The 16554-nt window shown below is 42.1% G+C and overlaps 1 protein-coding gene across 4 annotated transcripts in view; it reads right to left on the reverse strand.

Annotated features, from left to right (window-relative positions):
• Positions 1-627: 627 nt before the first annotated feature.
• Positions 628-16554, reverse strand: part of ADCY9 (adenylate cyclase 9) — a 256639-nt gene continuing 240712 nt past the window's right edge. For 3 of the 4 annotated variants that reach the window (XM_033964016.1, XM_033964017.1, XM_033964018.1), the window contains one exon: positions 628-3430. In XM_033964016.1, coding sequence (XP_033819907.1) covers positions 2245-3430 — 1186 coding nt within the window. In that variant the 3' untranslated portion in view covers positions 628-2244. Of the gene's footprint in view, positions 3431-6562; positions 6888-16554 lie in introns of those variants that run through there. The other variant, XM_033964019.1, reaches the window with a different exon arrangement.

Consider the following 16554-nt stretch of genomic DNA (forward strand, 5'->3'; position numbering starts at 1 on the left):
GAGGGCCTGGGGCTCTGATTGGCCCATGTTGTTTAAGGCCCTATGGGAGGGGCCTTATACAACCTGGGTCAAACAGAGCCTCAGGCCCCTCCCCAGATGCACCGGGAAGGGGGCCTAAGGTTCTGATTGTCCCGGACACCTAAGGCCCCTCCGGTCAGCCATCTAATTAAAGATACGGGGGAGATGGGTTGGAGGGGGGGAGTGGTTGTTGTGATGCAGCGGAAGAGAATGGGGACCAGTGCTCCCTCTAAGCGGGCGGGTGTTGTGAGCAAAATTTTTTTCGCTGTGCGCTAAAAATATCGGGCGCCAGCAAGTTATGAGCCAACTCGCCCGATTCTCCTCTCGCTGCCCTGCCCGCCGTGCGCTGTGACGTGAAACTTGTGCGCTGGATGTAATATTTTGTGCGCCAGCGCACGCCAGCGCAGCTTAGAGGGAACACTGATGGGGACCTCTCCCGTTGCTGGGGAGAGGGTTCACTTGGCAGCAGGAGAGAGTGGGCATCTCTTCTGCTGCAAGGGGGGGGGGTGTTAGTTGGCAGCAGGAGAGATTGAACATCTCTCCTGCTGTTGTGGGATTTTTCTTTTTGTCTTTTTTCTGCGCATGTGTCCATCGCTATCACCAGCGATGGGCACATGCAAATTTAGGAAGTCTTCACTACTCTCTGCCAACCTAATTTACATGAGTGTTTTTTGGAGAATGACTCACTTTTTAAAATTTGTTCCCAGAATAGCTGCGATAGCAGCCCGTCATTTTTTAACATGGTATTTTAAGAATCTTGGCCTTAATCTTCTATCTAAATCCTTCACTGTTTCATTCCCAGGTCAAATGTTTATCTTCTGATAACAATTCCCATTTGGCCACTCCTCACTACTATTGACCCCATATACTTGGGTACTATCATTTAAAACAATAAACACAACATAAAACATTTCATAGGTGACTTTATGGAGGCAAATTACAGAGAATGATCAAGGGGGGAAGAAGAGTGGCAGAATAAAAAGTATTACGTTTATTCTCAAACATGTAAGGAATTTAAGCAATACATTTTGGGGGGAAAAAGGAAACCTGGGAATAAGACCTCCATAGTAAAGGCAAGAAAGGGGCCAGGAAGCAGGTAGGTTGGTATACTGAAGATCCGAGGTAGTATTGCTGATTCAATAACGGCAGTGAGCTGACGCAAGTGAAGCAAGAAAAAAAAGTATTTACTGAAAATGCAACGTAATGTCCCTTGAGAAAGCATTCAGGCTCAGGCAATAGACCCAAATACCCATTTGTGTCAAGAACTTTATCTTGCCAGTTGGATTTCTGCAAACTCTTACCTTTTCTTTCCCAGCTTCCCATCCTTTGCACCCTTCTCCCTTAAAGTCTTTCCCCACGTAAGAAGTGCAAAAGCTGAAGGGCTAAGATGTTACTGCAAATCTATGGGTCTTGGGACAATCCTGTTACATTCTAGGGTTTGTAGACCCAGTTTCCCCATACAAAATGGAAGACTACATTTCCCAGAATGCTTTGATACATGAATATAAACAGCTGCCTGTAGTGAATCCTAGAAAAAACTGGAGGTGCTACCTGTAGCTCCTCATATAATTATGTTTCCTGTCCCCCCACAACCCTCTTAGTGTATTACCAGCACCTTGTACTGCATTCACAGACAATACAAACATGCCTTGCAGTTGAACAACTTGTTATTCTGGTGACCTACTGTCTTGCACACAATGAACTAAAGAACTGCATGACCCAGAATTCCTTGCCACAGGAATTAAAAACTTCACTGGAGGGGGAAGATTAGTTAGAGAAGTTGTCTGTTTAAATATGAAGGCGTGACTAAGGACAAAGTAACACTATCTATGTATGAAAGAAAATCCAAACCAAAAATATTGCATTAGCCAAAAGTGCTAAGAATGATACAAATAATATCAAAGTTGCAGTTTTTTTTCTCAAAACCAGACTGACACCCAAAGTCATGATTTCATCTGGAGCCTCTGGTACTTTGAGTGAGAGGCTGATGGAATTTGTCTGAAGGCACTTAGTAATCTTCCACATTGCTGAGATAGTGAATACACAAGGAGGAGGGGAACCAGGAAAGAGGAGGGTAGACAACCAGCCCTTAATAAACTGTGATCCACACAGCACTAGGACAACAAAGCCAATGCATTAACGGAACCCGCCCCCCCCTCCGAATTGAAAAACATCCCTTTTTTCACAAATTAAAAACAGCCCATTGCAATCTGTCTATATGCTGCATCATAGCTTCTCTGAGCTTTTTAGCTTTGTCAGCTCATCCGCTTCTTCCATGCCCATTTCCCCAAAGCTGTCCTCTATGGCTCTACACAACCTGCTTCGCTCTTCTTTTTTTGCTGGGTCTCTGTGGAGTTTCTGGGAAACCAACAGTACCTCCCTCATTTCTGTATTCTCTGAACAGTGGAAGGACTTGTCTGAGTTCTGTACAGAAGGCACCAAGCTGGTGATCTCATCAGTGGGTGATCGACCTATACTGCCATCCACTTGAACCCTAATGTCTGGAGATATGGATAGCTGATGATGTGGCACAATCCCATTGTCCATGCATTTGGGATAGAGGAAAGTCTTCATCTGACCTTTCCCCTTTACATTCACAGTCCCCCTGTAGTCAAAGTCATATCCCATTTTGCTGAGGATACGGTAACTCTCTTCACTCACCTGTATGCGGCACTCTACCCCAGTAGTGTCCATGCGGCTGGCAATGTTCACTGTGTCACCCCAGATGTCATACAGCAGCTTAGTGGTACCAATGACTCCAGCTGTGAGGGGGCCATGGTTAAAGCCAATCCTTAGCTTAAAGTTAAACCACAGCATATTGTTGTTAAAGTCATCCACCACGCGCATCATTTCTTTGGCAAATTCAAAAAGGGTCTGCAGATGACCGTGGGGATGGCTGCTGTCCTGACACTGGGAAGGGTTGAGGCCAGAGGCAGCCATGTAGGTGGCCCCAATAGTTTTGATCTTCTCTATGCTGCTGTAGTGTGGTTTGCTCAGCAGTTCATCAAAATCCCCAATTAGCTCATTCAGGACACGATAACACTCTTTGCCACCCTCATAGTTTTCCTCATAGAACTCACTGAAGTTAACTATGCTTGCAAAGATAACACCCACATTGTCATGATTTTTAGAGTAGCTCTGGGAGACCTTCAGCTGCTCAGCCACATGGTAGGGGATAATATTGCGCAGTAGCCAGTCTGCCTGGTCCCTCATGCTCTGAATCTTGGTACGGTGAAGATCAGCCTCCACATCCCCATGGTAATGAAGCCGGTAACTCACTTCAAACTCTCGATTCAGGAACCAGACCAGGAGAAGCAGCAGAAAGAATGCCAGTATCACCTCCTGTCCAATCCGTTTGGATGGTTTTTCAGAGTCACTGGCCAATGAATCATTGCATGTGGTATTTCTGGAGCTGTGAAGGGGTTTGAAAAGGTATTTATATGTCATAAATATGAAGAAACATGCTATGACAGTTTTGCATCCATCTTTCCTGTTCCATCTAAAAACAGTTTCACGTTTCATCAGTTTTATTTTATCTAGGCACTGAAGTAGGGATACATGCTTACTCAATGCTACTTCATAATGCTGGCATGTCTTATTACCAAAATTGCTTTCCTACTTGTCTCTCTAATTTACCTCCCTCGAAACCAAGATATCCTTTTTCACCTCATCAATCTGTCTGCCTCACAGTTTTTCAAACTTGAAGCATTCCGATCCCTTTCAACCCCAAGAACATGTGCTGGCATCTTTCAGTGCCTCATTTTAGCACCTGGATGCCTCCCCTTTGTCTGTAGCATCAATACAGCAAAAGTCACTAAAGCACCTCCTATCTGGTTTGTCTTTTGCTGGACCCTGAAACTAGCAGCTACAAAAATGCTGTGTAGCTGCAAAGAAACTGCAAATGACAGGTGCAAGGATGCAACTTTGCTAATTGCGTTTGGCTTATCTTTAATTGAGAAGAGGCAAGCTGAAATTGTTCTATAGAGAGAGACCAAAAACTCTAAAAATTACATAGATTATACAGGTTGAGGCTTCATAACAGAATACTACACACTGTAGAGACAAAAGTGCATATGTGCCAAATATTCTTAATGATATTACTTACTATTTCCTTATCTGATGGCTTTACTACTTTATCTAGGTAGTTTATATTCCTTATGGAAAGCTTAATTTTAGTTTAAAGTCTCAGTTCTGGCTATGCACCAGGTTTGCAGTTAGTCAAGAACCTGGTAAGTAGCTGAAAAGCCATTAGGTCCCTATGTACAGTATATTCTAGATCTGTTTAGTATTATTACTGAAGTTGCCATTAGGAACATGCAAAAATTTTATACATGTTTTGAGGAGAAGGTAGGAGTCACAAAGGAAACTGATCCACATACCTTGTCTTAGCTGCTTATAAAATACTGTTTTTACTTTTAAAAATACAGTGCAGACAAAATTTAGATACAGATGCTTCAGATTGCAATCTGTACAAAAAATTGTTTTACTAATTATTTGGAATAAATCACGCAAATCATAGCTACATGAACAACTATTCTTGTGCATGTTACTTCAACTAAGGTCATTAAAAGCGATCCATCTCACAGCACATCACCTCTAGGCTAAACCCAGCCACCAATCTGCCAATATTTTCAGGAAAAACCTGGTTCTGTATATAGCAAAGTTACTTACCTATGATAGATGCTCTATATAAACAGCAAGATTAATCAGACACATATGTGGGTGATGATATCCGACAGTCCCATAATGGAATAGCTCTCCAAGAGCTCAGAACTAATGTAAAGTTCAGAACACATGTAGCTCTCTGCATGCACAACAGTTCCCTTAGTTATTTAAAATTTAGGATTAAATCTTAGAAAGTTTGATTAACTGTGCATGCACAGAGAACATCTGTTACAGGTAATCAGTTTTATTTCTCCATAGACAAGCAGCACTGAATCAGCCATAAGTCACACAAATGGCTGTCTCTCAAACTCAAGGTTGTGCCATCATCTGAAATAAATGTCCCACTGTTGAGGAACCACCCACTGCTACTTTACACAACAAACAATTCATCTGGAAGATTGTTGAATACTATGAGGGCTGACTGGTTTTTAAATTCAGAATCAAATGATTCCACAGAATCTAAACATTTTTCTTTTTCAAAGTAATGTTCTTCACATTCAATACATTCTTTTGCAATGTTTCAAAAATGATTCAAAGATGTGCAGTAGACTGTTTTGCATTGGATGGCCTCCAGAACGTGCTTTGGCAGTCACTCATGTTACCTTCTTTGAAGTGTTTCCACCACCATATGGAAATCTGTTCCTTGCCATATTTTAATCATGTTAGCTTATTTTACATTATTCTAGACTATTTATATTTTTGTTCCCCTTCCTTTTGTTTTAGTCCTTTTCCCCCTCTTTCTCTTTATACAAATTGTATTTCTGCCCTTCTTCATCCTGTATCAGTAAGTTAATGTCTGTTAGTGCATTTGATTGTTTGTAGCATTATTTGTAATTTGTTTTTAACATACGTTCTTTTTATACTTTGGTTTTATATTATGTAAAACCGCTTTGAATTTTAATAAGGCGGTATATCAAATTTTTAAATAAACTTGAAACCTGATAATATTGCAAGAGTTTCATTATCGCTTTTTCCAAGTTTAAACAAAATTCAATCACAAACCTCTGACATACTCTCACAGACATCTTCCTCTTCTGCCACAGTGAAACTTGTGAAGTTCTTCCTCTCACTGTGACCCAGCAATGAAGACTACAAGAGTCCAACTGCAGGTTCAGAAATGGTGATGTATGTAACTAGTACAGTATTGCCATGTCTTCTTCTTGGAAAGAAAAACAGAGGCAGTCTCATCACTTTTCAATCAGCCCTTGTACTAGACTGAAGGCATTGCCTCTGACTGAAAACTGGCCCAGGCAGAAATGTGGCATATATGAGACCAGGTAGCTGTTTTGTAGATGCTCTCTAGTGATGCAGACTTCAAGAGAGTTATTGTGAAGGTCGTGATGGATGTGATTTGATGAAGTTTAACTTTGGTGATTAGGAGAATGCTAGCTTGATTGTAGTGGAAATAACATGAGGCTGGCCAATTTGCTATTGTATGCTTCAGATGGCTGAAGTCAAAGGAGACAAAAAGTTATGAAGACTTCTTGGACTCTGTCCCTTTCAGGTAGTAAGTGAGTGCTCATTTACAGTTTAGAGCAGTATTTCTCAATTCTGTCCTGGAGTATCATCCCCTTGCCAGTCAGGTTTTCAGGATATCCACAATGAATATGCATGGAAGAAATTTGCATATAATGGAGGCAGTGTATGCAAATCAAATTTATGTATATTCATTGTGGATATCCTGAAAACCTGACTAGCAAGGGGATACTCCAGGACAGAATTGAGAAACACTGGTCTAGAGCAAAAGCATTTTCTCATATTGATATATACCTTGTTATTGTTGTGGAAGAGTGCGACTACTTTGTGATAAAACTATTTAACCTTTTATTTGGCATTGTTGCTCAGAAGCAGCATGTGATTCTATGGCTCTTATAGGAGATCTGCAACTCCAAATGCCTGTTACCTTGGCACTGTTGCTCTCATTCAACATCAAGTAACATAAAGCAGCTGTTTCACCATTTTCCAAATGAAGGGTTAAGGTTCATGCATGACTAAGACTTAAAGTTCACTAATCCTTCTTGTGGAGGTGACCTCTACACGGAGCAACCATGTCAGATACTTTAGAGATGAAGATTCAATCAGCTCAAAAGGGACTTTCATTGAGGGAAGAAAGCACAGTGTTCAGGTCCTGTGGAACTGGCTCCTTTAAAGATGACCTCTCATAAATTTGTAGACGATTGGAGACAGACAAGCAGGAGCTCAATCTATCAGGACACAATAAAGCAAGTTATTAAATTTAAAATCCAAATTAAGTGATAGGTAGATATGGCACTACAGCATACCCTGATAGATGGAATATGAAAACTCAACTGATAGAGATGGTATTCCAGTATGGTATTTGATAGACATTAAAAAGGGCTGTGGCTTTTACAGAACATTGGATGAAAAATCTCTTTCAATTGAAAGCAAAGGATCTTCTTGTGTTAGGTTTTCTTGCTACCATCAGAATGTATTGAATTGGAGATGAATGTCCCATTGTGGAAGCCCAGACCAGATGTATTTCACATTATCAGCAAAGGTGGAAAGAAGAAGAAATGAAAGCTGGAATGGTTAAAAGGTGAAGGATCCAAATGAAGAAAATAAGAAGAGACATAAGTGCTGGCAAGTTAGATGCTAAGAGAGAATATGAAGAGAAACTTGCAAAAGAGACAAAAACTCATAACAATTTTTTTAGGTACATCAGAAGCAGAAAACCTGTGAGGGAATATGTGGGACCTGAAGATTGGAGGATGGACAATGTTAGCCGATTTTTTAAAAGGGCTCCAGGGGAGATCTGTGAAATTACAGACTGGTAAGCCTCACTTCAGTGCCGGGCAAAATGGTAGAAACAAATATAAAAAAAGAAAATTGTGGAACATGTAGACAAACATGATTTAATGAGATGGAGTCAGCATGGGTTCAGCCGAGGGAGATCTTGCCTCACCAATTTGCTTGACTTCTTTGAAGGTGTGAATAAACATGTGAATAAAAGTGAGCCGGTTGATATAGTATATCTAGATTTTCAGAAAGCTTTTGATAAGGTTCCTCATGAGAGGCTCCTGAGAAAATTAAAGAGTCATGGAATAGGTGGCAAAGTTCAGTTGTGGATTAGGAATTGGTTACCGGACAGAAAACAGTCATTTTTCTCAATGGATGAGAGTAAACAGTGGAGTGCCGCAGGTATCTGTACTGGGACCAGTGCTATTTAACTTATTTATAAATGATCTGGAAATTAGAATGACGAGTGAGGTGATTAAATTTGCAGATGATACTAAACGGATCAAAGTTGTTAAAGCGCATGTGGATTGTGAAAAATTGTAGGCAGACCTTAGGAAATTGGATGACTGGATGTCCAAGTGGCAGATGAAATTTAATGTGGACAAATGCACAGTGATGCACATTGGGAAGAATAACTCAAATCACAGTTCCGGATGTCATCGTAGACAATACGAAAAGGATCTGGGTGTTATCGTAGACAATATTATGAAACCTTCCACCCAATGTGTGGTGGTAGCCAAAAAAGCAAACAGGATGCTAGGTATTATTAAAAAAGGGATGGTTAACAAGACTAAAAATGTTATAATGCCCATGTATCATTCCATGGTGCAACCTCACCTGGAGTACTGCATTCAATTCTGGTCTCCTGCTCAAGAAAGACATAGCAGCACTAGAACAAAGGTTCAAAGAAGAGCGACCAAGATGATAAAGGGGATGGAACTCCTCTCGTATGAGGAAAGATTAAAAAGGTTAGGGCTCTTCAGCTTGGAAAAGAGACAGCTGAGGGGAGATATGATTGAAGTCTACAAAATCCTAAGTGAAGTAGAATGGGTACAAGTGGATCGATTTTTCACTCCCTCAAAAATTACAAAGACTAGGGGACACTTGAAGTTACAGGTTGTGGTAAGAGCATATAGTGTAGCTGGTTTTAAGAAAGGGAGCCCAGAGTGGATATGCTCTGGGACCATTTTGAGCTCCCTAATTGGCATCAATTCCTCACTTTGTTTAACAAATATACCAAATCAAACTGCTTGCTACACGAATGCCCATCTAAGATCATGAAAGTTGCAATACCTGATTTTAAAAGGGATTTATTTAATTGGATAACAACCACTCTCACCAGAGGGTCATACCATGAGGAAATGGGACACATCCTGATCACACCCATCCCTAAAGACCAGAAAAACTCAATCGCACTGAAGTCCAATTACAGGCCCATAGCAAGTATCCTCTTATTCACCAAACTACTGGAAGGATTAATCAATTTGGAACTAGTGAATTACCTAGACAAATTTAACGTTTTTAGTGAACACCAATCGGGATTCAGAAAAGGATTCAGCACAGAGACAGTTTTAGCTTCAATCCTCAATCACCTTTACGGTCTTTTTAGTAAAGGTACCAGTGCTCTGATCGTACAACTAGATTTTAGCAGTGCTTTTGATCTAGTGGATTATGAAATAAAGCTACATTGCCTAGACGCAATGGAGTTCTTGGGAAGAGTATGGAACTGGTTTCAGGGTTTTTTTAACCAAAAGATCATATCAAGTGGTCTGCGATGGGAAATACTCCAGCTCTTGGAAAAATCCTTCGGGGTACTTCAAGGTTCCCCGCTATCACCCACCTTATTTAATATCTCATCCTTAGGACATCTATTACAAAAGTTAAACCTAAAATACTATATATATGCTGATGATATCTCTATTTTAATTCCTTTGAATAATGTGACCAACAAAATTTTTGAACACATTTCCCATATCATGACTGAAATTGAACAGTGGACTATCAATTTTAAATTAAAATTAAATAGAGAAAAGACAAAAATTTTCTTGGCAAGCCCAAAGGATAAAATTACTAGAACATCATTACACCTAAATGGTCACGATTACCCAATATCAAAAACCATAAAAATATTAGAAGTCACATTAGACATCCACTTGACCATGATTGAACACATGAACCTGGTGGCAAAGAAGTGCTTTTTTGCACTATGGAAATTAAAGACCATTAAAAAATATTTCGACCCTTCATCTTTTAGACTACTGGTTCAGTCATTGGTTCTATCCATATTGGACTACTGCAACATCATTTACTTGGGTATACCTTAAAATACTGAGAAAATTAAGAATAGTGTAGAACACGACCGTGCGCTTAATAATTGGATTGAAGAAAAGCAAGCATGACTACAGACTGCTGCACTGGTTACCAATGGAGGCACGAATAATGTTCAAGTTCTCTTGCATTTGTTTTAAACTGGTTTGGGAAATGGCCCCTACCTATCTCTTACCACATTGAGCTATACATCTCCACTAGGACAACCAGAAATTGTAATCTTTTTGCCTATCCAAGGATCACTGATTGCAAATACAGGTCCATTCTGGACAGAACTTTTAAGTTTCAAGCTAGTAAACAGCAGACCTGGCTAGGCAATTACATCAACGGAGCCAGGTTGACCTACGGCGTCATTTCGGAAAGAAATTAAGACAGCACTGTTCAACAGATTTATCTCCTAATCAGATACCATTTTAAAACTAATAACACCATACTGATAACTTTGAGAAATATGGGGCTCATAATCGAAAGAGAAAAAAACGCCCAAAAACTGGCCTAAGTCGGCACTTGGACGAACATTTCTCAAATATGTCCAAGTGCCGATACTAAAAATGGGTTTTGGACGTATTTCTAAATGACCTAGGCCTTCATAGTGCCGCTGAACAACCAAAGCTAAACGGGGCGTTTCGGGAGGAGTGTCGAGGGCGGGAGTTTGGCGGGACATGGGCCGGCTTAGACTTAGTCGTACAGCAAGTTATATAGGCTGGATCGACAGAACTTGGACGTTGTGACTTAGACCATGTAAAACATGGTCTAAGTCACAAAAACCCACCTAAACTCACCAGATGGTCAGCCCTGGAGAGAAAATAGAATAGGGAGGGGTACGGGGGACACTCCTCAAACTCCTCAAGAAACATGCCTGTTCTGCTCATATCATTAAACATATAACAGATAGACAAAACTTAACCATTTATAATACATAACAAAGTGAAAAACAAACAAATCACTAACTTGAGTGCAAACTGCACTAAGAATGTGGGGATTTTATAGATATCCCCTAGCTTCTTCAACACATCAGTTGCATCCTCTATCCTTGTCAAGGCTAGACAAAGGAAATAAACAAGATGTCTGGATTCCTCAGCACCTTTGAGTCAGTAAGCAGGCAAATGAACATCTGACAGGATGTACTTCAGGAATGGAGTGTCTGTCTTCTAGAAAGAAGATTACTGAGGTAAAAAACTAATCTTTCCTTCTAGTGTGATAGACACTCCATTCCTGAATGCGTGGAATATATCAAAGCAGTCTCCTGAGTTTAGGGTGAGACAGATGAGCCTGCTGTCAGAACTGAAGATCTGAATGCGGAGTCCTTTTTGGCCGCCACGTCCACCCTTTAAAACTTCATAAACGTATGGAAAGAAGACCAAGTTGCAGCTCTACAGATATCTTCTGGGGACATCACCGAAGATTCCACCAATAAGGAACCTATGGTTCTAGTAGAATGCGCCTTCACATATACAGGCAGATGTTTTCCACTTCTGATATAGGCCATAGGGATCCAACTTGAAATGATCACTTTTGAGGCTGATTGGCCTTTACGGGCAGCCCCGCCAATACAAACAGATGATCTGACAATTGAAATTCATTCATAACCTCTAGATATCGCAGTAAGTCTGCGCACATCCAACAATTTCAACACATGATCACTCTTTCTTGATCCAGAAGGAGTGAAGGCAGGGAAGCGAACTTCTTGAAATTCTGACACTCATCACCTGGCTCCCTCAAATCTTTGTCCAGAGATTTGAAAAGATCTCTTACCTGAAGGCCCTCCTGAGAACTGGCGATATTGTCTGGAAGTCTGAAATTTACCATGACCTGACCCCCTAGGGGCTTGTGATCTGCTGTCCGGTAAAAACTTCAGCCTGCAATCTTGCATACTGGCTATAAGATCATCCAGATCTTTCTCAAAGAGTAAATGTCCCATAAATGGTCATTTACTCAAGGTCGCCTTAGAGAAGTAACCCCCAGCCTACTGTCTGATACATAGCATCCTGCGGGCGGAAATGGAATAAGTAAACATTTTGCTCACAACTTTGAAAAGGTCATACAGAGCATCAGCTACATAATCCACTCCAGACATTAAAAACTGGAGATCCCTCCCGGATCATGGCGTAACTTGATGTGACAAGCCTTCGCAACAAAAGACACTGCCACAGCTGCTTTCAAATCTCAGGCTGCAGCCTCAAAGAGCTTTTTATGAACAAAGTCCAGCCTGTGGTCCTGGGCATCCTTTAATACCATGCCGCCTTCACTGGGAAGGGGCTCCTGTAGGACCTCCAAATGGTCTTTCTAAGAGGGAAAACAGGAGGTCTGTGCCTTTGTGCTGCTCATAAGCAAGCACTGTGTAGCAGAGGATTGTGGAGTATCTATCTTTAATTCCTGGAGGGTTTCTGTAATCACCTCCCAAAATGCTGAAGGCCTAAACAGCCTGAACACAGTTGGGTCCTCTCTAATGTTAGGGGCCTCAACTAGACCTAGATTTGGCCTCCCTATAAATGAAGCAGCATTACCTGCTACAGAGTACCCAGATTTGGAGAGTAAAGGCATTAAAATAGAGCCCATTTCATCCCAGTTGTCCTCAGACTAAACATTCCTGTTTTACACATTGCACTGCTGCTAGGGAATTGCGCTTTTGGGGAGGGAGGGGAGGGACGACCCCCAGTGCCTGCAATCCCCAAGGGTTCCATGCAGCCCTTGTTAATCATGTAAGCTTCAAACATCATATTGATGAATTCAGGGGAAAACCCCTAACCAGGTTGTCCAGATTGCCTTTGTGGATGATCATGGGCTCCTTTCTGTGTCACAGCTGCACTATGCTGAGGATTCACTTGCTCTACTCCCCAGTACAAATCTGGACTTTTTCCCTGGCCTTAGGACCAGCTGGGCACTAATACCCCCCTCCCCACTGAGGGACAAAAGGGAGTTAAAGCAATAGTTCCCAACCTCCCTCACCTACCAGACGACACGTGGAACATGGACAATCTTCAGAGAGACATCCACCACAAACTTGCCTGACTTGAGGAGTCCATCACACCTGTTTTTAAGCAAAATGAGGTGTTTTGAGACCGATAAAGGCTTTTATTTTCAAATTGGGATATCCAAGATGGCCACAGTGGCAGTAATTTCAGCGCCAAACGTTGGACCGAGGGAGCTATACTAGGGATTAAAAATTAGCGATTTTAAGAACCTAACTCTAACCACAGAACCCCCAAAAAGTTGATTTTACAAGACAAACACCCCCCCCCTCCGATTTTGTTTGCTAGGCTGTTAGCCTGTTACTCATGGTGTCATGCTGTGCGCTGGGAGTTGCAAGTGTGGAAGTTGCAAACAGCTTACAGGGAGAACCGGAATCTAGACTGCTTGTGTCTTTGGACTGCCTCTCAGGCTCAACAAACCGGCCGGAGACCTCAACTCCCACTGGATCACACGCACGCAAACAGGGGGAGGAAAACAGTCAGTTCGAATCCTGAAAAACTGCCAAGCAGCCACTCAGCCTGTGCTCAATCCCACTGTGGTCGAGCCTGAGGCAAGCCTTGTTCCCAAAGGTACAGTCCCTAAGCCCCCAAACTGTTAATGCAGGCTGTCCATGTGGGTGCACTGCAAAGCAGTCTGCCCTTTGGAAGCAGACCCTCAACCTCGGAATTTGCGCTCTCTCGCAGCCAGAAGTGTCCCAAGAGTGGGATCCTCTGCAGCACTGAAAAGCCTTGCAACAATTAGCTAAAAAAAAAAATAAAAAAATAAAAAAATTAAATGAAAAGAAACACGAGCAGGCTCCTATCATCTTGCTTGTAGAGAAACAACTGAGGAATTGGAGGACAGCCAAGAAGGTTGGGAAGCAGAGCAAAATAATACTAATGAAGCTCCCTACAAGAATTCTAGACTACCCCTACATCACACTAGAATTATCATTTGAACATGAGTCTGTAGTGTTAATAAATTCTATCTCAACTCCTAGAATTTTAGATTAGAGGGTATCAGTGAGAGAGCCTAACCATAAGAATTTTGTTTTGGTTTTATTTAATTTAAGGTGATGCATTTGAACTCTGTTTTGTATAGATTTCACGCAGTTACGAATGTTGGCTAATGTCTCTGACCAGGATTGTAATATTGGAAATGAAATGTTCAAAACCACCTTAATCAAGAATAGCTCCAAGAGAAATAAATAAGTTAAAAAGCGAGAGAGGGGAGAGTCCTGAGTTACTCCACTAAGTGATGTCCAATTATCAGAAAAAATTTCCCTTCTATTTCTCAGAAAACCACTAAATCATGAAAGTACCTGATTCTGAATACCAAAGTGATTTAAAATGTCTATCATCATATCAAAATCTACCAAGTCAAAGGCACTACAGAGATCAAATTGAATTCTGGTGTGTTGACCTTAAGTAATTCTTTACCATAAGCTATTAAAGCTGCTATCACTGACACAGTGCCACAGTTTTTCCTAAAGCCTGATTGTGAAGGATATAAGATATCAAATTGTTGACAAATTTGTTGATTTCTGTAACAAATCCCTCCATTAGTTTGCTACATAAAAGAATAAAAGCAATAGGATGATAATTACTAACTTCAGATAAGACTGACTTAGCACCTTTGTGTATGTAATTCTGTGAGGCAGATTAGAAATGTTTTAAATAAATAGGTATTGGTGTGAGATTTTTTAGGTGCAGAAGAATTAGCATAAGAGACAGTAGTAAGGCCTAGATTCACTAAGGACACCGATTGTGTCCTGACCGCTTTGAAACCCGATTTTCCTACGACCCAATTCTCTAACCTCGTGGCCTCTATCCTCTGATCCGATCCGCCCATGCAAATGAGGGGAAACGTCATGCAAAGTAAGAAGGACGCGATTCACTAAACAAATGCAGGCACACCAACTGGGCAGGCCAATTCATAAACAAGTGACTGCTGAGGACCAGTCGCTTGTGTAAAAACCCTGCTCTCTGCCTCAATTCTCATGCTCTGGCTGCCCTGCTCTCTGCCCTGATCCTGCATCTCTACCCCGACTCTCCTGCTCCTCCTGCTCTCTGCCCCAACTCTCCTGCCCTTCCCCGCAGTGAAAGCCCTTAGTTTTAACCCGCGGTTTTAAATAGGGTTAAAACCACGGGCTCACGAAAAAAAGTAGTAAAGTTTTGTTTCCAGCTCTGCCGGGCACAGAGGGCCAGCGCATGCACAGACCATCTACAGATCGTCTGCACATGCATCGGGATCACTGGAGAGTGATCCGTGCGGTCGGTTGAGGGCTTGATATCTGATTGCCCTCATTTGTATGAGGGTGCTTCATGAATCAGACCGCCGGCCCCCGATCAGATCTGTGGCCTTAGTGAATCTAGCCCTATGTGTATTTAGCTTTGGAGTAGCACCCATGATTGAAATTTTATTTGCTACTCCTGCTTAAATATGTCAGCACTGAAGAACCATGTGTTTTTGATCAAGTACTGTATTTTTCGCACTATAAGACGCACCTAGGTTTAGAGGAAGAAAACCAAGAAAAAACCCATTCTGAACCAAATTGTGTACTAATATATTTAATAAAATATACCAGGCTCTGCACTTAACCTCCTTCACTCCCTGCTAGGCTCTGCACCCAATCCCACACTCCTTGCAAGGCTCTGCCCCAAGCCCCCCTCTGCATCAAGCCCCCTTCCTTCCTTGTCTTACAAGCCTCTGAACTCTGCCCCTTTCCCTCCCAGACTATGCAGCCAGCCCCTCTCCCTGCCAGGCTCTGTAACCTGTCCCCCCTCTGGTGGTAGGCCATCTCAGCCGGGATCTGTCCCAGCCAACTAACAATTTTTTACCCTCCCCTCTTTTTAAATTCTGGTGTTCCAGCGGTGTTTTGGCAGGAGCGAGCTTTTTGTGCTGCTGCCCCTCCTTCACTGGATGGCTGCCTCATATCTTGCGGCCAGTGGCACACAAGGTAGGAACAAACTTTTCGTACTGCAGCCTGGCCCTGCATCGCTCCCTGAATGGCTGTTGTCAGTTCTCGCGGGACTCGTGAGAACTGACAGCAGCCATTCCAGGAGCAGCACGGGGCAAGGCTGGAGTGCAAAAAGCTCACTCCTGCCTTGTGCGCCACTGTACCACCAGAAAGAAAACAGAAGAAAATAATGAAGATAGTGTTGATTATATGAAAAGGATTGTTTGTCTTTAAAACTTTGTGTGGATGAGCCATATTTTTGCATTAGTTCAATATTGCAGAAAAAATAAGACTGAAGAGACTGCTGTCTGCAGAAAAGGTTGCACATATCAGAACTTCAGAGGTAAATACATACAACACAGGTAAAATTACATTATTCGCCGATGACACCAAACTATGCAACATGGTAGGCAACCGCACAACAGATGAAAGCAGAGTGCCCGACAAAAGCTCAATGCCCGACACGCACGACCTACTCCTGCTGGAGCATTGGTCAAAGACTTGGCAACTAAGTTTCAATGCCAAAAAATGCAAAACATGCACCTTGGCAGCAAAAATCCATGCAGGACTTATACCCTAAATGGTGAGATCCTAGCAAGGACTGTAGCAGAACGTGACTTGGGGGTGATCATTAGCGAAGACATGAAGACTGCCAATCAAGTGGAGAAAGCTTCATCCAGGGCTAGTCCGCAGAAGTTTCGTATCCGCAGAAGTTTCGTCAGCCATAAGCCCGAGGTCATAATGCCGTTGTACAGATCCATGGTGAGACCCCATCTGGAATACTTTGTACAATTCTGGAGGCCGCATTATTAAAAAGATGTGCGGAGAGTTGAGTCGGTTCAGCGAATGGCCACCAGGATGGTCTCAGGACTCAA

The sequence above is a fragment of the Geotrypetes seraphini genome, chromosome 11, assembly GCF_902459505.1.
Source record: "Geotrypetes seraphini chromosome 11, aGeoSer1.1, whole genome shotgun sequence".
Lineage (NCBI taxonomy): Eukaryota > Metazoa > Chordata > Amphibia > Gymnophiona > Dermophiidae > Geotrypetes > Geotrypetes seraphini.